The 22,830-nt window shown below is 39.0% G+C and overlaps 1 protein-coding gene across 4 annotated transcripts in view; it reads right to left on the reverse strand.

Annotated features, from left to right (window-relative positions):
• ARID1B (AT-rich interaction domain 1B) overlaps window positions 1-22,830 on the reverse strand; it is a 325,133-nt gene that overhangs the window by 216,567 nt on the left and 85,736 nt on the right. For all 4 annotated transcript variants that reach the window (XM_036379450.2, XM_036379449.2, XM_036379453.2 and 1 more), the window contains exon 4: window positions 8,393-8,503. In XM_036379450.2, coding sequence (XP_036235343.1) covers window positions 8,393-8,503 — 111 coding nt within the window. The remainder of the gene's footprint in view (window positions 1-8,392; window positions 8,504-22,830) is intronic.

A 22,830-nucleotide genomic window follows, 5' to 3' on the forward strand; every position in this document is an offset into this window, starting at 1 on the left:
ACTGAAAGTAGCCCTTTCCTGGCATTATCAGCTTTTTTATCTTAATTTCAACACTCTACGATGTTTCATCTCCAAAGTTACACTGCCAATTCAAACAGGACCATCTTTACAAAGTCTTGGGTTTGGAATTGAGTAGGAAATGGCCCAGAATAATCCGCATGGCCTTAGCAGCAGGTTAAAATGTAAATGCAGACGCCCCCTCTGCTTTTGTGTGTGTGTATATGTATTTTTAAAGGTAAATTGATAATGGAAACTTATCTACATGAGACACACTTCAAAAGCACTTCTCACATACAGCACAATATAGCACAGATTCTGTAAAAAGTCACCGCACATCACTGTCTTCAAGAGAAGATTCATTGTGAATCTGAGATGTATGGCTCAGCAAAGAAAGGAAGGTTGGGGAGATTTAAGTAGTACAAGACATTAGGTTTAAAGAAAACATATTTAACAAACGTTTAAAAACCTGTTTCAAACCTCAAAAAACCCCAACAAGCAACCAACAACAAAACACTACTAAAACGTGTGAATGGCCTCACAGTACAGGACTGAATTTAACATTATTTGAACACAGTATTATGAAACAAACAGTATGTTACAAACACTTCCCATTTGCACTGTGATGGCACCTAGAATCCCCAGCAATTATGGACACACCATAAACAACCAGACAAAGCACTGTGAACCCTGGCCTAATCTTAACACTATTGACCGTGACTGCACAAACATCTGCTCACACAGAAACAGCAGCTGACCAGGACCACTCAGGAGGCAGCGTCACATCAAAGACTGCTAACTTTGTTTTTTCTAAACATGAAAGATGCAACAATAGCACCAGAAACCAACGTGTTCCCAGCAAACAGGAATGGAAGGAGGAAGAAAAAGAATCTACTGCTAGGCTTCAGATGTTGTTGGTCAGAGTGAGTTACTGTGTTTAACCAAGGTTATGAAGCTGAGGTCATACTTCACAACGGTTGGACAAGCAAAGGAGTTACTTGAAAAAAAAATCCCATCTTACAGGAAGACTTGTGGTAAAAATAAAGAAAAAACATTTACAGTGTCTCAGGTACTTCCTGAAATGGTATTAAAGTGAGTAATACTCCTTTGTCTTACTTTCTGCGTTGTAATCCCCATGTTCACACAGGCATGAACAAAGACATGCACCAGTGAATACATTAAGCTTTGGAATTTATAGTATGCTATCAACTCAAAATTTACAAACAACCAAGCAGATAAGATATCTGTCCTTTTATACTATACATGTATGTACACATATTATGTAAAATGTTCAAACAGTAAAAATCGATCCCCAAATAAAAAAAATCCCTACCACTTTAGAGATAGATTCTCAAATGCAGAACCTAAAAGCACTGACTTGGAAATTTAGGCAGACGAAAAAGCCAGTGCAGTTACTGCCCCTGCAGCAGGTACTCCTGGGCCATGCATACAGAGGCACCCATGCTACTACAGTTTACAGCCTTGCATATTAAAGTAACCTTGGGAGCTTTCAGCTCTCATTTCTAGCTGCAAGATTTGGTGGTTCAGGGGCTACCACACGTGCAGTTTAGTCACCCTAGCTAGAAGGGCAGCAGCCTCTGTGGAAGGAATCAACATAAGTTGGGGGGTGGTAAGGAAATAAAAATTAAAATGCTTCAACCCCCCAAATTAAATCTAGTTTCTTAATTTCTGAATCAACACCAATACTACTCTAGTATTTGGAGGTATATGATACAACTTCTCATGGCTTCAAAAAACATTGCAGGAAAAAAGCTACAAATACTTTACTATTCCACTTAGAACACATTGGCCTATTTAACTACAAGTTTTTGCAACCTTGACCACTACTGGGATCTATAATCCCTTAGCAGGTTTCCCACATAAATTTCATGTAGAGGTCAGACTAAGTATTTCTTTTTGCATTTGTAAATTTTCTTGGATCATAAATTAGCCATTTTGTTATTACAAGGATGTTGTAAACATTGTAAATGCAAAGTATTTTGAATCTGGAAAAGGCGATGAATACTCAAGTATCTTTTTTACAATACTTACTGAAATTACCTTTTATACTTCAATAACAACCTGAAACTATTCTTTTAAATAAATATGATCAATCTGTCAGGCAAAATCAAGTAATTCTGTAAAGCACAAAACACAAATTAATAACAACAGGTCCTTCTCTTCACACTATAAATATTAAGAATACCTAATTCCAGCATCTGTAATTTTGGTTTCAGTGTTTCAGTTTAACCCTACAGGGACAACACATGTCCAGGGCTGCTCTGCACTACTTTAATTGCACTTTTTCCCCAAAATGGGACCGATAGTTAATGTACAAACTGACTCTAGGACAATGAATCACTCTGACCACCCTACATGAAGTCCTGGTTTAACTGAAGTCAGATGTAAAATGTGGGCTAGGACATGGGCACACAAAGTTCCCTCCCCTGCTAACATCACCGATGTCAGTGGTGCTGCAGTGGCTCACACTGGTTTGGACCCATTGTTGTGACTGACACAAATGGGACGCCACAATCAAAATCTGGATATAGCAGCTACAGAGCATGTTTTGCACCTCAGAAACACACAGAAATACATATACTTGATCTCTCTATACAGATGTGCTGAGTGAAACTGGTTTTAGCTACAGGTTTACAAAGAATGTTAAGGGAAAAAAAAAAAAAGAAAAAAACAACCTAGCAACTGCACTTAATCCAAAATTAAAATAACTTGGAAAAAATAGCAACTTCTTCCAACTCTGCATGTAATGGCTAAGAAAAACCTTTGAGATAGCTTAGTCACTTCTTTGCAACTTGAAGCTTTTTTCCTTTTATTCCAGGCTTAAACAAAGTTCAGTGGGGCATCAAACTGCCTCAGTTTTAAATTACAGTCTGTACTTTAAAATAGAATGCATGCACCACATGTTCCTGAAGCTAGAGGGTGGGAGTGTTATTCACTGAAAATTGAAGGCTTGTTGAGTCAATAATCTTCTTTCACAGAGTAACAATTTTCAGCTAAAATTTCTTGACCCAAACAAAGGAAAACAAGATCATTCAGTTATTTTACAATGTTGCAGAAAAGAGAAAGGAAAAGTGGGAAAGAGGCACACCAGTTTTATCCTTCTTGATGTAAAAACAGTGGAGAATTTAATTCACAAGTATTACATACTCACATTTCTTTCTTTTTCACGGTTTACCGTACTCCCAAACAGCTATTTTCAGGCAGAGACAAGAACAACTTCAGGACAGATTTGCTATCATGTACTACACACATCTATCAGCTGGAAATAGCATTTGCCTCTCAAGAATTAAAAAAAATCAATTTATAGGATTTTTTTTTCTCTTCTTTCTCAAATCACAACCAATACTCTGTATTTTTAAAATAGTACTTAAATTTAGATCAAACTTTGTATTTTCTTACCAGCAAAGAATTTAACAAAGATTATAAAAAAGAGGGTCACTGCACTATCTTCTCCTTTAATATTGGTTTGTCCTTACAAGAAAGGCTACAGTGGTAATTAATATTTACATGATGGTAGTACCCACAACCCTGATGATGATTAGGGCTTACTGGACTAAGCTGTATATAAATGTCACCAGAGTCCCTCATCCTAGTAGTTTAATCTCTGAGAAAAGAAGAGTTACTTCCTGCTCCCAATCACAGTTGCTCAAGTAATGCTGGGAAGTGTTTTCCTGGTCTATTAAGACTTCACCCATTAAAGGCATTTGTTCAGGGTGCGCTGTTGCTGGAGATGACTTTCCAAGCTACTTCATACTCTAGAAGTAGAACAGAGAATCTGGATTCCCAAACACTCCCATTTGTTTCCCTCATAGCCTACACCTACTGAGATCCATTTGAAATGATGCAGTTCCATGAGCCAAGTGTATCTAGTTTTGGATTTAGTTCCCTTCTAATTCCCGACAGAGGTCCTCTGAAATCTGATTTAGTACCCACCTTCTACAACAAAAAAGGTGTGTCAACCAGAAGAAAAACTGTCCAGCACTCTAAACATCTTTCAGAGGCTTGTTAAAATGAGGCAGAACAGAACTGTGAAGCAGTTAATAAAATCAGGAAGGGATTGCTGATGTGCTATTTTGCACAGTACCAAGCATAATGAAACAAGACAACTGACATCTTAAAAAAGTTTATCTGTCCAAGAAACAGTATGTATTATTTTGAGCTCTAAAGCTCATACAACTATAGATGTGCAGAATCACAACCAACTTTGTCAGGTCACAGCACTGCATGAGATTCAAGTGGCATTCTACCTCCACTGCTGGCTACTATTTTGTTTTGCATAGGAATTGCTTTGCCTCAATGAAAACACCCAGTGAATAACTGAAGTCACAGAATCAATCCATAAACTCTGAATTCTGAACAATCTAGCAGAGTAGTGATTCCCTCAATTCCAGATACAATATTCCCCTTCCAACACTGCATGAACTCCAGAAAGCACAACATAAACCTAAGTTATAACACTGAGCTACAATTTCCCTACAGTTCACACAGATGCAGGTGAGGACCACCACAACCCCACCTTGTCCACAGCCTCCATCCATGCATGCTCATGGGCTTGCATTAAGCAGTTTAGGGATGGGAATTGGCAGAAAACTTGCCTTACAAAAAGAACTGAACTGTCGTCTGTCTGTCTGTGGCTCTGTGACTGCTACAGGGCCTGACTGTGAACACCAGAATCTGCTGCGCCACCATGTCTCAGCTGACAGGATGACAGCATCTTAAACCCTTCCAGCAAGATCATACAGTCATTTAGGATATGGCTAAAATCAAAGCTGCTGTGGCCCCCCTGTCTGTCCGCTTTCCCATCACAGATACTGATTTTCATCTCCTTGTCCAAGGTGCCACTGATGCCCACGCAGTTACTCAGTGATGCAGTCAAACACTAACCCAGAAATAGAGGGAGATTATTTTTCATCTAGTTCAGTTCCCCAAGTCAAATCCACTGGCCAGTCCCAGGAGCAACAGTGGAGGAGACGGGATGGCACAGACAACACGTGGTGGGGCACTCAGCAGGACTGCAGCTGCCCTGGCTTACAACAGCTCAAGATGCCACAGAGCTTTTACCTGTATGTTGCAAAAAAAAAAAAAAAGCCTTAGCAGAAACCTGTCTTTTAAAAGCTTGGCAACCTTGGGCCATTCAACCTCATTGCTCAAAAAAGCACACCTGACACTGGGCAAAAAAGGGCCTTATTCAAACAAAGTAACAGTAAAACCAGTAGCAGCTACCTGAAATTATTTTAATACTCATGCCAATTAAAAGAAATTATATTAATTAATGTTTTCTGCTCCTTATTCTAGCAATACACTCCAATGTGAACATTTATAAATGCACTTATTAAAGACAAAATAAAGGATTAGTCTTCATACACACACAGCCTACTGCTGACACAAGCTCCTTTACTGCAACAACAAATCTGCAGATGCATCCTTTGGAAGCTTTTTCCTGCAAGTCTGCTCCAGCTTTCTCACAATAGAAAAAATGTGTATTTTGCTATTATCCCTTAAGTCTTGATAAATATGTTCTGTAGTAGTTGTTCTCCAGACAATTTCATTCAGGTCTCTCCCCCTTTATTCTTCCACTCTAATAGGGAACAGTTTCTGTTTATGACTTCCTTTCCTTCACAGAGTACCTAACTCCCATGTTTTCTCAAAGGCTTGAGATTTCCTTCTAATTGTGACCCCAACAAAAGTGCTTGGAGCACTATTCTGTGCAACTTTTCATTTGGGCTCTCAGTGACTCCACATGGTCAGAGACCCACAGGTCAAACCCTCCAGATATCAGAGCAGTTAGGAGAAGGAAAGCAAGCATTGTATAGAATCTGACAGGCCATTAGAAGTAGCTAATAAAGCCATATTTTGTTTGTAGCCATTTGTTACCAACCCACATTACAAATTTGTCTGCTTTGAACTTTATGGGAACATTCATGCCAGGACTTTTATATACAATGTGTGAAGGAAACGGAACAACTATTGAGCTGTTTAGCTGTGCTTACTGTGACACAAACCTGCTGAAAAAACTCCCCCAAAGGGTGACACAAGCCAGCATTCAGTGCTGCAGAAAGTGGCCAGCTCCTCTTCGAATCCATCAAAGGGAAATTCTTTTTTTAAAGCCACATCAGAGAAAACCATTCACCATTTAGTATTACATCTCTTTTGTAGTTTTTTGACACTTGTATAAGCTTGCTATATAGCTGCTGTGATTTTACACAATGCCCTTAAGAAATAAAAAGATAACGGGCAAATTGTATAAATACCAGAATACCATGAAACAAGACATAACTAAATTTTATTAAAAGCCTAACACCACTGCTATAATTTCAAGCTTCACTGTACAGATAACTTACTGACTACTACCCTGAAGAACCACATTACCCAAAAACAAGCTTAAGAAGCCATATTGAGTATACCAAAATAGGAATACTGAACAAGGAACAGTGATCAAGGGTTTTCATAAGCAGTCTAAACAGAATAAAGAACTCTCCTGCTTCAGGGAAAAACCACCATGTTCAAACCATTACCCCAAATAGAGTTATATTAAAGCTTTTAATGTATGGATCATCAAAAAAACCCCTTGGTGCTGCATACAAAGAGTTGAAGTTGTTTTTAAATTTGAAAAACAAAACAAACAAAAACCCCACACCAACACCAAAATATAGAAGTACAGTATCCTCCATTCCCTTTCACATGAAAACAGCACATTTTTTTGAGTGTATGAAGTGTTCTCAGGTTATACATCAAAGCTTGTCAGTAATTAGGAGTCTCAGTAACAGCATTTGGGACCAACTTAGAGTTTCAGCTCTGTGGCCAAAATGGTTAACATTCACTGTTAATACAACCAGCTTACTCATACCTAGAATAATTATGAGCTACTAAATATACCAAACACTCTGGGACACAGATAATACCCAATACTCTGCTTAAATATCATGATGCTGGAGATAGGACAGAGCATGGATTAAAAGTAGGACAATTTTTTAAGAAAAAACACAGGCAAATTAGCAGAACATTAGCTGATAAATAACTTTACTTCTCTCTACCCTAATAAACACTGTCCATGAAAAACTGGGAGATAAAAAGTCCTTTTTAGTATCCCTGCTTTTTAAACTAGGTGGTTATTGCCAAAACAGTTCAATGTCCACAGGAGCTACTATTTTTTAAGCTAACTGCCAGCATCCATTTTTGAGAACTGTTCAGACAAACCAGTCTGTTTTAAAAAGGTCTCCTGAAAACTGTCAAATTAATACTAGGTTCAAAGCAAATGGATATCTTTTCTCATACCAGTTTCCATTGCTTTTCCTGAGACTTGCATGTTTCAAATGTCATGTAAAGAATTTGTAGCACATATACTCTCCTAGACGCCAAAGATGCAACTTTAAAATGCCTTGAAGATGTTTATTGCCCTATTTTTAGGAATTTACAATTGTGCCATGTGCCAGAGGTAATATACACATCATACTACCAGATTTCACAAATAAATGTGATATCTTGATACAGTAAACTTTTCAGAGAGATCTCTCTGCCAACTGCAAATGAATAAATACCCAGTGAACCGTGGGAAATATCTTACATGTTTCTGATACATTATTCCAAGCCAGAGGTCACATAGTTTATATAAAGTTTTCATCATTTAAGCTGAACATATTCAAGTTGGTTTAAAATCATGCTGGTTTATACCAACAAACAAGAAAATCCCCAAACCACAAGGAGCACACAGAGACAAGGCTAAGTACTTTGTCCATTACAAGACCTTCAAAAATGCAAGCAGCTGCAACGTCTTCACAACATATATTCATTTGTGCTGTTAACCCCACAGCGGAATGTGTAGAGCTCAGAAAAGCTGATAAATATTGGTCCAAAATAATCTCCTAATCAAAAATGAACCTAGCCTAAGTATTGCTGCCATTCTTGCTTCTACACTTGTGTAGTAATAGATATTACCAGAATTAACATGTCAAACTCATTACTGATTATCAGGGTTTGGGAACAGACAGCTCTTAGTAACAGTATTCTAAACCAGAATCTACTGAAAACATTTGAAAAAGGACACAGAAAAAAGCCTCCTCCTCACCAGATTGGTTTGGGCAAGAATGGAATTCCTAAAGTTAAAAAATCAATCAATTTCCTCTATGCAAATACACATGTGCAGAAGCACAGAACATGAATGTGCATAAATAGTGCTGTTCTGAACCAGAAGAAGCCTAAGCCGAGTCCACTCACATGCAAGCTATCTGTTCCCATCTTTTTAAAAACAATTTTTCATCAATGTTATTTAGTCTTTCTTCTTTCACTACTTCTCATCTGCACGTCCCAGATGCAATAAACTGGTATGCAAAGTGCTTTCAATTTTAAAATACTGAAACAAACATTATTTTCTTACTGGTAAGCTCGATGGTCTTTCTTGCTGGATTAGATTCAAGTCTTCATGGTTAGGCTTTCCTGGGGCCATAGGGGGTTGAGATCTGGTTCCATAGCCTTCCTGAGACATGTCCTGCAACAACAGTTGTAAAAGAATTATTAACCTGTCTCAGTAATTATAATTAAATCTACATCATGGAAGGGTGAAAATAAAAGAGCTGAGTGCTGATGTATTTTTTTGATCTGAAGTTTTTACTACTTAAACCTTTCTGATACAAGTATCAAGTCCACACAGGTAGCTCTATGACATGTGCTGTTTGTAAAGAAAACCAGGGAGCTGAGATGCATGCCAACAACTAGCAGGGAATCACACCACTGGAACATGGGAAAACACACTTAACCCCATTTTACTGTAAATGAGTTAGTAGTAAGCATAAACATTCATCCTACTCTAAGACGTATTCTCAAGCATTTTGATAGTACTGAGCCAGGTGGAAGACTGGGCTTGAAAACAGGATTGCAATCACGCTGTGTAATCAGACTCCTGTAACAAGCCTGGATTTACCATCAGTACTACTGGCGCAAATTTCAAACCCTGGCCATCAGGTCACAGCACACAGCACAGTCACTGCATCTGCTGGAGGCACATTCTGTTTGAAGGTTAGAGGGCACATGTATTTGATCAAGCATAGCTCCAAAGCTTGTACCAGTAACCTGGGGATTCTCCTCCCCACACAGGCCCAACCAGTTGTAGCTAATGGCCCAGCACCATTAGTAGTAGTAGTTAATGGCCCCACCCATGCATGGGTGGGATGAGCAATGAAACAACCTCCTGCCCTGCACCCCATCTTCCACCCTCCAGCACAAGCTCATATCACACACAGCGATACTTGCCCATTGCAAAGCCTTAAATTCAGGCTTCATTTTAGCTTCTATAGCAGCCCCTGCACCAGCTTCTTTAGGGAAAACAACAGAAAGCTCAATACTGACTTCAACATGTATAACTGGCAGGGAAAGTTGAAGAACCAGTTCCTGCTAGAAAAGATATCTCACCTTTTTCTTTGTTTTTAAATTATTTAACTCTCCTCTCCCCTTCCCGTTTACTACCAGTTCGGTTTGCTTCAGCCACCCTAAGGCCTTAGATTTTGTGGCATACCTGAAGCAGGCAGGAGCTGCAAGGCACAGAAGGATGGGGCAAGCTGCCCTCTGCCCCACCCCACCATCACCTTGCTGCTGCCTGTGCAGGGCTGCTCGGGCAGCCCAGTGCCCACAGCCACAGCTGCGGCTCATGCACAGACTCCAGAAGGCAGCTGGCTGGCAGAGCAGGAAAGCTTTCTGTCTCTGGTTTTAGCCCAGCTTCTGACAGAGAGAAATTTGTTAACAACTGTACCATTTCCATTCAGCCCCTTCCACCCATTTGGACTCTCACAGATTATTTTAAGGGATGCAGAAAATTCAATGGGGCTAATTAAACAAACCCCAGCAAACCTGATACGATATAAACCCAGCAATAAATGACCCTATCCCTAAGCCTGTGCCAAGTAAAATCAAGAAACACTTAAAAGGCCAGCACTTCAATGTGGTTACCAGCAGAGGGTAACAATTAGGCTTAAGGGTGACAAAGGCTGATGGCTGAATGATTATTATCCCCTGTGACCCCCCGCACTCCCTCCCGCCCAGATTTCCACTTGTCACACAGCTCTCCTGCTGCGCACACCAGCAGGTTCCTGTGGATTAACAGTGAGGTTTAAAATCAACAAATGGCACAAGGCCTCCATTCAGCAGCCTTCACCCCAGTACAAAGGAGTAGAAAGGTGCAGGACAGCTTCACAATAGGCAAACAAATGAGCAAACCTCTGCTTTCCTTTTTATTTAAAAACGCGCATGCACACACACACACACCTCGCTCATGCACACTGGGGCTGTCACTACACAGGCGTTCCCAATAAACCTGGCAACCCCAGATCTCAACTTGCAATTCAGCGTTCAATGCTGTTCTACCTAATTCTTAAAAATTACACCAAATAAAAACCACTTGTCAAAACAACAACAACAAGAAAAACCACACAGCTATACCAAGAGTGGTGAAAAAGGATAAATGGGATATTCAGTTTAGGAGACGTCATTGTAGAAACACAGTTTTTCCTTTTTCCAAACAGACACTACAGGATTTTGCTGGGAAGCAAAACATGTTTTTAATATTTTGAAAAATCAAGAGGCATTACTTCCTTACGAAGTACCAAGCATGGGTTTTCCCACATGTTTGCAAGATTTTAACCTTGCTTCCTACTGAAATTTCCAGGGAGTCCAGAGCAGGAGAGAGAAGAGACAGCATGCTTTCTCATGAGAAAAACTGCAGGTTGAATGGAATTTACTTTTACCTGGGTATTTGAAGACTATATATGAAATGTCTTTCCACACACTGAAGAGCACAATAAAAACCCCAGACGCAACACCCTTTGTCTTTTTAAATGCACTGTTTTCATAGAGCTTTCCTTTCTGTCTGTAGAAAAATCAAATCCATTTGCTGAGTTGTAGGTGAGGTTTGCAAACACACAGACATTTGTGTTTGTTAATGATGCAGACACCTGTGCACTCCAAATGGGACTGAGATTACAAACTCTTTCTTACATTCTCTGTAAAGCTATGTAGATACTCAAATCACTAGAAACTTGGAAAGCAGCTCTTGAGAAATAAAGGATCAGTTTGCTCTCAGTAAGCTGCAGGCTTGGGAATCTCCCAGATGAAATATGCATGGGACTGTGTGTATAATTTTATCTGTTTATACACATGTATTGTCCAATAAAAACAGACCATTTATATCCTAAACATAATGATTAAATAATAGCATATTTCACTAAGAGGTTGGCTTCATAACCAAAGTAGTGCTTAGTATCATTTTCACTGAAAAACAGAAGAGAGAAAATCCCTACTGTCTTCAGTTCTGCATTTGGAAATTTTGTTAACATACAGCATATTACAGAATAGCGACAACAGATTTTGAGAGAAATAAATAAGAAATAAGGACAGAAGTATTAGAGTAAATTGTCTGTCACGGAGGAAATGCATGGAATTGGCAATTCTCACAGCTTTGAAAGGTCATTTATCTTCCTAGCATCTAGGAATGGATTTATCGGGCACTGAAGAGAGGGAACATAAGGGGAAGAGAAACATGTTACCACGTGTTGAGCTACAGTCATGGCTGAGGAATTCCCCATTGATACTGGGGCTCAGTCTTCTCCTGGGATTCCTGACCTTTTTTTTTGTTTGACTCCCAGTATTTCATCCATCATTGACATCAGCTTTCAAAATAAAGCTTATGACTTTTTATGAATCACAGAAAATCCTTCCTCCCATAGATGAGCATGTGTGTTAGACAGAAACCCAGGCTTTTATAAACAGAAGGCTACAAGTTTCCACTCAGAACTTCCCAACTTGGCACAAACCCAATCATATCATAGCTGTTGCAGCACAAACTGTCAACAAAGTTGTAAAATAACTAAAGTCAGGGTTTCCCCCATCAGATTTTAGAAAAGCACAAGGACAAATAATCAACAAGTCATAAACATATACTCAAAATAGCTGAGGTTAAGACTTTTTTAGACTTTTAAAAACACATTTATGATTAAAATAGGTAGACAAAAAAAAGGACTAGACAGAGTCTAACGCCTATATATTGGGTAAGCTGCTCAGAAATTGATCCATAAACAATTATTATATTTGGGAAGCAATAATAACAACAATCAACTGCTTATAATTCACAGAGCCTGGACTAGTTATTCATCTCCTATTTACATACACTTTCAGCTTTTTCTGCAAATTGAGGTATATGGAGCTCAAGATTTGTGTAGTCTAAGGAGTAAGGGAGGAAATGGGATATTTTCATCCCTCTTGTTCTCTGTTACTGTATTCATCTTATAGGCTTTCCAAGTCTCTAATTCTGGTGTGGGATTTCACTACCACAGAGGTTTAAAGTGACAGAGTGAGCAAGCCTACATACTGGCCTGCAATAAAGTCAAAGGCTCCTTGTTCCTGCCTCCCACAAGTCTTGCAGCTGGACACACATCCCTTAGTTTGTATTAGTGGTCTTTATTAGACCACTTTGTTAGATGGTGCAACTTAAAACTTGCCAGGTAAGTAACCCCTTCCCCTTCAGCTTTATCATGGCTTACTGAGCTGAGCTGGCCATGGGAAGGGTTGGGTGAGCAAGAGAGGAAGGAAACTTCCCTTCTTTGGCAGCAGCCAGCCATGAGCCTGGCTCCACACTTGCAGGAGTCAATTACACTGCAACCACTTTGGAGCAGGCCACTGCCAGGCAGTTTTTTCCCTTTTTCCCCTTACCATGTGCAGTGGTAATTAGTGTCATACTTTCATTCTCTAGCTGGACATAGCCTAAGACAAGCAAGCCTGTCCACATGCATGAGTTCTCTGCAAATCTGAATGAATATAGCACCAAAAATGATTGAAACCATGTAGATGCAATGCACATTTGTTTTAAGTTTTGCCGAAGAAGATTAGATCTAATTATTAAATACTTTAAATTATTTTTAATGGAAAATGAAAGCATAGTGAAAATATTAATGTTTGCGGGAAAACCACATTTAAAGGAGGGTTGGGTGAGAAATGTCATTCAGGCTTCTTTCACTTCTACTGCAGTGAGTTTCAGAGGGATAACATGACCACCCAGGAAGATAAGTACCATTATGGTTAAACAGAAAGAAGATAATTTATTTAAAATAATATGCTAGAATTCAATCTGAAAAAAACTCATTAAAAAGTATTTTAGCCCATGTTCTTGATTCAGTGGGTTAATCTTAAGAACACTTCAAGTGTGAGAGCAGCAAATTCTACAGCAATGTGACAACAAGCAAAACTGAAAACAAATGTTAATTCTTTTTTTTTTTTTGCCTCAGACCACTTGAGAATGGAAATCAGAACCCAGTAGAGCAGCCAAGAGAAGTGGACAGCCCTACAGTACAAGAGCATTTTGCTCATCTCTGAAGGAATACCACTGAACAGAAAGAAGCCAAGTGATATGTTAGGAGCTATGCTAGAAGGATATGCCTTGTTACCAGTCAGCCAAGCATCTGTTCATTCTGTGTAAACAAGTATGTATCAACACATCTCCCCTATTTCTACCTTTTGCACTAACAGACTACAATAAAGAAAAAATTACTTACCAGAATGGTGACATATCCCTAAACAGCCAACTTCCAGCCCAACCCTAATACCTAACATGAAACCTCCCAAGTTGTATATTCTCTAGTAGCACAAAACTGACAACAAAGGCCAGCCAACCTGCTAGAGGAATATTGTAGGTACGGCTGCACTCAGAAAAAATGCTATGCCCAAGGGCACAGGCAACACTGAGTCTCATGCAAGCAGCCCTGTGGGGAAGGATCCACTAAGGACAAAAGAGCAGAGACGTTTGCTTAAATCCTGGCCAGATGGTCTACAAAAGTCTTGCAGGATGTATATGAACTCTTGCAGAAGTTCTTGGGTCAAGAAGAAACACATACATACATATCTTGAATTTTTATGAATCAGAAATGGGGAAGGAAAAAATGAAACAGAAGCCTACAAAGCCTTAAAGAAAATTGCTATCTTGCAGCTGGAGAGCACTGTGCACAAACCAGCAAGCAAGTCTCTTGCTGCACAGGAGGAACAGGTGATTGCTGGGAAAAAAAAAAAAAAAGTTTTGTTGGTCCTAGCACTTGTTACACCAACAAAAAAGAAGAGCGTGCTAACCACCGGAGGTGGATTACCAATGCAGTCTGGTAATCCTCTTAAACACGCGAGTCTGTGTTTACGTGATGAACTGAATAAACCCTGTTCAAAACTAGAATACGTAAATCACTTCAAGCCAACCCTCTCCCACCACCATGGAAAGCTGAATGGAGACAAGGAAAGCAGCGGTCCTGAAGACCGGCAACCAGGAGCTTGGCATCTCCTGCAACACACTGACACTTTTGCTGACTGCTACATCAGTGGGACCAGCAAGCAGCAACTTTCAGGTTGTTATCGTTTGCCCACAGTCAAGCCAGGGTTGTAACATGCCCTCAGAAACAAAGATGATACTCTGCCTCACCAAGTTAACTTCGGTCTTCAACATCTTTACAGGTACGAAAGGGAATCAACAACTTCAGAAAATTGCCAAAGCAAAATAGCCCCTTCCTTTTTGAAGAGGAGAGATTAATCCAGAAATCATAACCTATCTGTAAGAGAAAAATCCTACCATGTACATGGAGATATTTGGGAAACCTGCCAGTTTGCATGCCTCAAGTGCTGACCAGTCATTGTCTGTAAGACACCTCATCACCTTCAATGTTATTAATACTGTCCCTTCTAAGATATCTGCAGTTTCTTTCTAAAACTTGCTACATCCTAGACATCCTTTGTTAGGCTGCTTAAAAAAAAATATTTACAATTGTAACGTAATTTTCTCCCTTCATGACCCCAGTTATCATGAAATGACATCTAAGTTAAGTCATAAGACACTGCAGAGGGAAGAAAAAAAATACACTATGCAGCAGTTGATGCAAAAGATACTTAGGTAAGCAAATACATTATGGAGGGTCAGCTCATCAGAATTCTCCAGAAGTTATTAGCAAGTCAGACTACCTATCAAAGGCTTTTTGCTGTAGAATACACTGAAAACATTTTAAGCACAGACAGGGTCAAAAAAACCTCTCCACATCTTACAGGAAGATTTTTTGTTTGGACAACACAGCTTCTAGTCACATATTAAGTAACCTGAGCCAAGCAACAAGCCAGAAGGGTCTTTCTTCCTCAACGCTCTAGTCCATTTTCACATGTGTCTTGCTATAGGGCCTCCAGGAGCCACATTAAGCAAGTGATGCAAGAAGAGCTCCAAGATGAAATCATTCTCAGAAACCCTTATCTTGCTTTTCTCTTTTGCCACTATTGCATTCCATGGATCACAGAGCATATCAATAGTGGATTTAATCAGAAACAAGACATTTCTTCTCATTTTCCTCTCTCATACTTGTAACATGCCACAAGAAAAATAGGCCAGTTTGATGTTTGTATTAAAATGTGACTGTTGCACACCGCACTACCTGATAAACAGTTGTCAGCTCTTCATTTACAGGCAAAAAAGGTAGGATTTTGTTCTACAGATCTAAAGTTCCAGTTTATTTATAAAGAGATGAGAGAGAGTCAAAAGAAGTAAACTGAGAAATGTAATTTGGAAATGAGGGGTAAAAAATGATCATTTTATTTCCATGCATTTTCCCATGTTTACAGAGCTTTTTGGACTTTTCCTAAAAAACCCACAAGGCTTGACAGTCCAACCACGCTTTCATTTTCTACACCCCCTCCTTCCTCTCCCTGCCATTTTTTCATTGACAAAGCTATATTTAAAACAAAACAGAACAAAAAAAGTTGTTTTAAAAAGAGGCCTGGCTGGTTTTGCATGTCCTATTCTTTACAGTCACTTGGGACAGACTACTATGTTAATGTGATGACTTACAGATTTTGTGCCATCCAGCATTCTGCCCTGCCACACTAGTCCTTCCTAAAACTCCAGAATCGCTTCACCAGACCTGAGACATGAAGCTGGGCTGAGAAACAGCTCTGCACCCCAAAGAACAGCTAAACCCAGCAAAAGGTGGGAGAGGGGCAGGATTTAAAATCTGCCATTTCTTTCAACTCAGCTGCTGCAGAAGCAGAGAGCTGGGGGGCTCTGTGCCCCAGAGGGCAGCAGCCTGCCCCAGACTGCCTGCTGCTGCCGAGGAAGCTCTCCCAAGCATACGGCTCGCTGGCAGAAATGAGGTCAGAGCACTGCCCGCAGCTTACAGCAGAGCTGAAAGCCTGAAGCCAGCTTACAGAATAAAGAGAAAAGCTGCACCAAGAGCAGCTGCTACCTCTAGGCTAATCGAGCTAGGTACCCAAGGATGAGACTTCCTCACTCAAGACTGGGAAACATTACTTCAGTGTTTTCTTAGGGGCACGTCTGTGTCTGTGCTTTGAGGTAGAAGCCAGGACTTCATCTAAAGGCTCATGAAACCCTGCAAATTGGTGAGGAAGGGCTGCAAAATATCACTGAGGTTACATTAAAAAAAAAAATCAGAATAGAGAGGTTTGCTTCCTAGCCCCAGTCCCTCATACATAAAGCTATATTGTATAAGAGACAATTTATATCACAGTACAGTGACACCTGCTAACTTACCCTCTAATACTCCACCACAGACAGCCCTTAAATAAAAACTGAAAGGAGATTTACCTACTATTTTATCAACAGTACAATCATAGGAGAAGGAACTGAAGCTCAGATGCAAAAAAGTCTGAAATAAACTTGGTAAAGAAGGTATTCTCAACTGATCGCTACTGTTTTGGTTAACTTCGGCTTTCAGTAAGTGAAAGCGCTGGTGTGCTACATTTGGGGCTGGCTACTGGAAGCACAAAATTAGCTGCATTACCATCCTCCCTTTCTCTGCAGTCTGTGAAGACACAGAGTATCTGTGCAAAAATCTTCAAATCCAGCCCACCACACAAAGCAATATCTTAGTCCAAGGAGTGGGAAAAGAACTGAAATTTTGAAAAGGAAGCACCCACCAGCAGAAGAAATTCAATGGACTGCACAATACAACAGTGCAAACCAACAGCAGTAAACTATTTCTTTATTTTTTTGAGATAGAAAAGTCTTCACCACCATCACCACAACCACAATTTCTCAAAAGAAAATATTCCCAGCTGGGCTGCTGCTGGGAGTGGCAGGAGGAGGGGGTGAGAGGGTGGTGGACAAATGAAAGAAGTGGTGAAAACTTAAAACTCTGAGACCAGACCACTGACTACTCTTTAATATAGAAATGGAAAAACAGTGACGTTCATTAAAAGTTGGTAAAGGATTACTAGGTAATAAAGCAACGATGATCCTTTCTTTTTTGTGAGAGTGAAGGAGGACAATCTTCATGAATTCTATAGGCAGAGACCCAAATACCAGACTGGTTATAGCTGGTTATTTAGCTTTCTACCTACAAACATGCATGTGGAAGATAGCTTCTTGGCAGTCAGGGATAAACATGAGGAAGATGCAAAGAGAGAGGCTGTGTTCTTCAAGAGCTTGATTTATTGAGGGACAGCTCACCAAGACCAACAGTTGTTCTCCTATCTTCCACAACATAAACACCAAGTAGTTTTGTCAACATGTAAAGGTAAACTTGTTTTTTAAGTGGTATCTTATTTATTTTGATTTTCTATTTCATTCTTTGTTGTACATATCTGATTGCAACAACTAAAACACTCTGTAACAATTCAGCTGCATGCTCCAAAATCTATTTGAAACCCTACTACAGTACTGGAAAGGATAATGAATGCATATGAAATGTATGCTGGTCAATATTCAGATAATACATTGTCTCAACAACAAAATCCCAATACAAAATACAGAAAATAAAACTAAATATATGTATACTGAACAGCTTCAATTATTAAAGAAAATGCATGCAGCCAACAAAATACAGTGCTAGATTTTATGCCACGAATATTAACAAACTTATTTTCCCTACCTATGAGGAAAATAATGTGTATTAATTTAAAGGCCATAAGAGAATATTGCTATATTGCAACTGGCCATGAGGTGCAATTTACAAGACCACTGAAATTTGGAATATATACTGCTCATATAGAACTAAAAAACGAAACCAACCAACCAAACAGAACAAATAGTAAAAAAATACCCCAACCACTTAGATTTATTAGAAGTTTTTAGACTTTACAACATGAGCACTTAATTCAGAACGCTATTCTATTTACAGTTTAGAATTTTTCTCAGAACAGCATTTGTGCCTTTATATTCTAAAATATTTGCCTACATAACTTTTGTCAAGGAACAGCCATTAGATTAGTGGGTCATAAATAAATGACAATTACATGATCAGGTATCTTCTGATAAACTGATAAATTCTATTTAACTTACTGCTACATGGATAAAATTTTTTCTGGGATATTAATTTAGCTCTCAGAATAACATTAAAAGAAAACCCTCCTTGAATAGTAAGAAGAGTGGTAATGGTAGCAACAATAGTTATGATCACTGATCTCCTATAACAAAATAGTTTTTATCAGCCTGCATTCCAGTAGTTTTACTATCAAGTTAATTAATTGACTCCTATGCTAATGTCTAAATGCCAAGCAATTAATGGCACTGAACTATAGATGGCTTTTCTTTGCTCTTGTAGAGTTATTTTATAAAGCAAATGCAATTCTGTCACTTCGCTGATTTAATGCAGGCTTTGTGAGGTTAATATTCCAAAGCAATTGCAAAATAAAGAACTGCTTTAATTAACCTTCTGTGATTTAAATACTGGGAGAAATCAGAACTCAGAAACTTTAAATAATATCATCATCATAACAACAATACTTTGTGGATCCAAGCCAAACCACTGATTTGAGAACTTTAAGAAATACATTTGGACACGTGCATCTTACTGTGTTTCTAAACTCATTAAAAGGACCTTTCTCTAAGCATAGCATACTAAATCCATGATAGATTTTACATAGTTTTTGCAGTTGAGCTGAAAACTGTTTCCTTTTAAGATTATTTACTTATAAATACTGAAGTTTTTAGTTAGAACAACTGATTCAGCACCCCTGCTTTTTGCACTAGAATACTTTGTGAAGATTTTTTTTATGAACATAAGACACTGCTCACTAAATCTACAAACTGATTCCACATAAGTAAGTGACCACTTAAAATTAAAGCACCAAATAGGACTTCACTTTTCCTAGGAGATTAAGTTTTCTCTCTTTTCAATTTATCTGAAGGGAGGCTTTTATTGCCAGAGCTTCTTTATCATATTGTATGCTAACTTCATTTTAGAACACGAAAAAAATCAAGACTCAGGCCTTTCAGTATTGCATAACTTTCAAGCACAAAAGCTGCAGTATATCTGCCAGGGTCAGAATGATACAAAAACACAGGAATAAAAATTAAAAACCAGCAGGATACAGATGAACATGAACATTCCTGCCAAACAGGTTTGCAACGTGTGCTGACCTATCTCCTCTGACTATCCTGCCAGGTATCACCAAACCCCCATCAGCAGCAGATGCCTGAAGAGGTGCACTTGCTGGTTTCTCAGGAAAAGAAAGCTGACCTCAGAATTCCTCCTTCAAATGGAAAAGCCTGCTTTCAGCAGAAAACCATTAAGAGATGAAAACAGCAAAAGAACATAAATACTGAGAAAATGTTTAACTACAATGAGGGAACTTGAAACTGAAGGTGCTGTTCAGTTGTTGAGACAACTCAGAGGCAAACAAATTCTTTCACTGACAGTCCTTTGGAAGATTATAAAACAGAAGTATAAACAAGCTTGCTACATTTTATACATGAACAGTAGTACCACTTTGCAAGATAAAGTACTTCTCCTTTCCCAGTAGTACCACTTAACAAATCCAAGTTACTACAAAGACAGTACGTGTAAGGAGCAGTCATACATGCTAACTTTAACAGCTTCAGGCCTAACAGACTGGAGTTGGATTTTTGTTTGCATAAATTGATCACAATCTCTGTAAACACTCTCTTTAAAATAACAGGGCCAAGAAAGTCTTCCCTAAATCTGAATTTTTGGGTTTGGTCAACAAGCCTTCAGGAAAAACAAGCCTGCACTGCTGCTACTGCTGCTCTGTGCTATGCCCTCAATTTTGTGTTTGTGCTCAGGTGTGAGTTTACAGACAATCATACTTTCTTCTTCTGCCTGACTCTATTCCTTCTAGCTACTTAGCTCTGGAAGATTATTCTCCAAGTCTGACAAGGCAGCACTTTATAATCTTATAAATACAGAGAGAAATACTGAGGGAAAAAAAGACAGAGGTTTGACACATTTCCTGGAATGATATAAGCAATGATGAGCAAACAGATCAGTCCCCAAATGGACAATAATCAGCCATTCCCACTGCTGGGAGAAGACCAGCACAGGAGTCAGTTTCACTGAACTCCTGAGCTGAGCTAAGTACCCTCCACCAGAAAAACAGCCTTATGCTGAACACTTATTTGCTATCATAGCAGCATCATGATTATGAAATAAGACTTTACAAAAGCAGAGCTCTAACTGGCAAAGATTTCAATCAGTTAAGTACTCATTGAATCTACAAGGGTTCAAACCCCTCTTGTCCTTCCTGAAAATATAATGTGTTTCAGAAAAGCTCAAAAAGGATGAATCAGTTTAATGCACAAGTTCAATACAGTTTCTAAGTATTTCAACAGTTCTTTAATCACTTCAGTGCTCGGCAGGTGCTGGTCACTGGTGGCTTGACTAGAAGAAGTTGTGGTGTGTGAGTTCTGAAGCCATTTGCTGAAAGCCTGCTCCCCTTCCCTGCTCTCCCCAAGGCCAGTCAAGCTTTACTACAGATGCAAGAAGCCAATATTGCACTCTGCCTTTTGGTATCTATCTGACCTCTCTGAAGCACATTGGCAACAGGAAGTTCAGTGTACCAAAACTGATACCTTCATACAAAGAAGTACTACTGGTGTTCCTTGTCTCTCATTTCAGCTTCCCCTATAAGGGAGGCTGAAATGCTGGCAAAGTGTATATTTATATATATATATATATAAGTTCTGTATAAGCTCTTAGTGTCATGAGCCTGGGACTAAATGTTTTACAGGAATTACTTCACCATGGTACCTCTTCACTCTGGAGAGAATATAATTGCTCCAAGGCTAAAAACAAGTCCAGCATTTCAGAATGGAGTGAGTGTACACTGAGCACTAGGCATCTCTGTTGTTGAGATGACAAAAGGCAAGAAGGATTTATGGTACACAACAAGCAGTGGTGTCAGCCACTGCTGCTGACAGCAGGTAACTATCTCTTCTAAACATTAAATTTGATTATGAGTTCCCATATAACTGTAATAGCCAACTTCCACAAAGAATACTTTCCTATATGCCTGGCAGCAAATGTCAGATTAACATACAAGCTTGTTCTTTCCCAGATTTCCTGTGGTTCATAACCCAACAAATTTTAAGTGCAACCACTCAACTAGTGGTAGAATGATTACAGACAGCAAGGTTTAAAAAGGACAGAAGGATAAATTCTTTTTTATTATGACTTTTAAGACATGCGCAGCTGTATGGTAGTCCTTAAATAAATTTAAATTTAAGTCTGAAGGATGTGACACTAAACTACTGTACAGTTGACTGCTAATTCTGTGCCAAAGTCTAATAGCTTAAGAGTGAAGATTTTACTATAAAGAGTAATTGCATTGAGATATACCAATTTGGACTCACTGAGGACTGTCTGTATTACTTACTAGTGAATTTGATATTTGCATGTATGACAGTTATTCCTATTATTACAATACTATTTTTGTACAGTGTTACACCCCAAAACAGCTTGACAACATTAATTAACGTGTTGCTTATTATACTGTTTAAAGAACTTTAGCAGCTCACATTGAATTTAAAAACAATACTTCATCTTCACTGTACCAAAATCACTTTAATAATTTGGTGCATTTTGCCACAATACAATTTGTTCTATTTTCATGACAGTCATACAGATTGGACATGAAAACAGATTAATTAGTTTCACATTTTGTTCACATTTTCAAAGACTGTTTCAAATCAGGAAATGTTTTATCTGTTCTACCTTGCACTGACTCAACACTAGAAACAGATGTCTGTGAAAGAACTTTCTCATCATCATCTCAGGCTTAAAACTGAGACTAATTCCAACTACTGATCCCAGTTCAGGGAAACATGGAGAAGTTCCTTATGGAAGCATCAGTGGCCTCCAACCCTCTGCCTGGAGAGACTGACCGAGGTGTCACCAGAGATGCTTCCCACCTTCTGATGTACACTGCCTTCCTGCTTCAGATGCCTTTCTACTTGGGACTACTAAAACAATTCACAAATTCCTACTGGCCCAAACTGCATTTGTCCCCTGGCCAAGTCTCAGGGAAAAAAACCCACCAGTCAGTCTTGCTCTTTATTTGTTCTCTACAGGTTGTGTTGGGAAAAAATCTCGCCAAGATCAGTAGGTAAGGTATATTATTCTGGGGGGTAAACAAGGTTTTGGCCATCTTTTAGAACACATAAATAAAACCTGTGAGACAGTGAGAGAGTGCTGTTTGTTTGCTTGTTTATAAAACATTTTCTCCTTTTAAGTAAAAGCAGACTAAAGAGTGAGCCTGAACTACTTAGAAAAACCCATAGTAACCACAACAAATGATGTACAAACACACACAAACTCTTTGTGCACACAGTTAACCAGAATGACCAATGCCCCAGAAAAGGGCACATGCATGCCCCACCTCAGGGACCTGCTACACTTTTTTCCCATTTAATCTTATACCCATATGTATGAAAAGGGATCAGCATTCTATTCTGGAAACTTGCAAGCAGAGAGCTTCCAGGAAGGTGTAAAACAAAAGATGACTTCATTCAGGGTAACAGCAGGAGGTATAGAACAAAATCACTATTTTTGTTTAACTAAGAGT

Source organism: Molothrus ater, chromosome 3 (assembly GCF_012460135.2).
Source record: "Molothrus ater isolate BHLD 08-10-18 breed brown headed cowbird chromosome 3, BPBGC_Mater_1.1, whole genome shotgun sequence".
NCBI lineage: Eukaryota > Metazoa > Chordata > Aves > Passeriformes > Icteridae > Molothrus > Molothrus ater.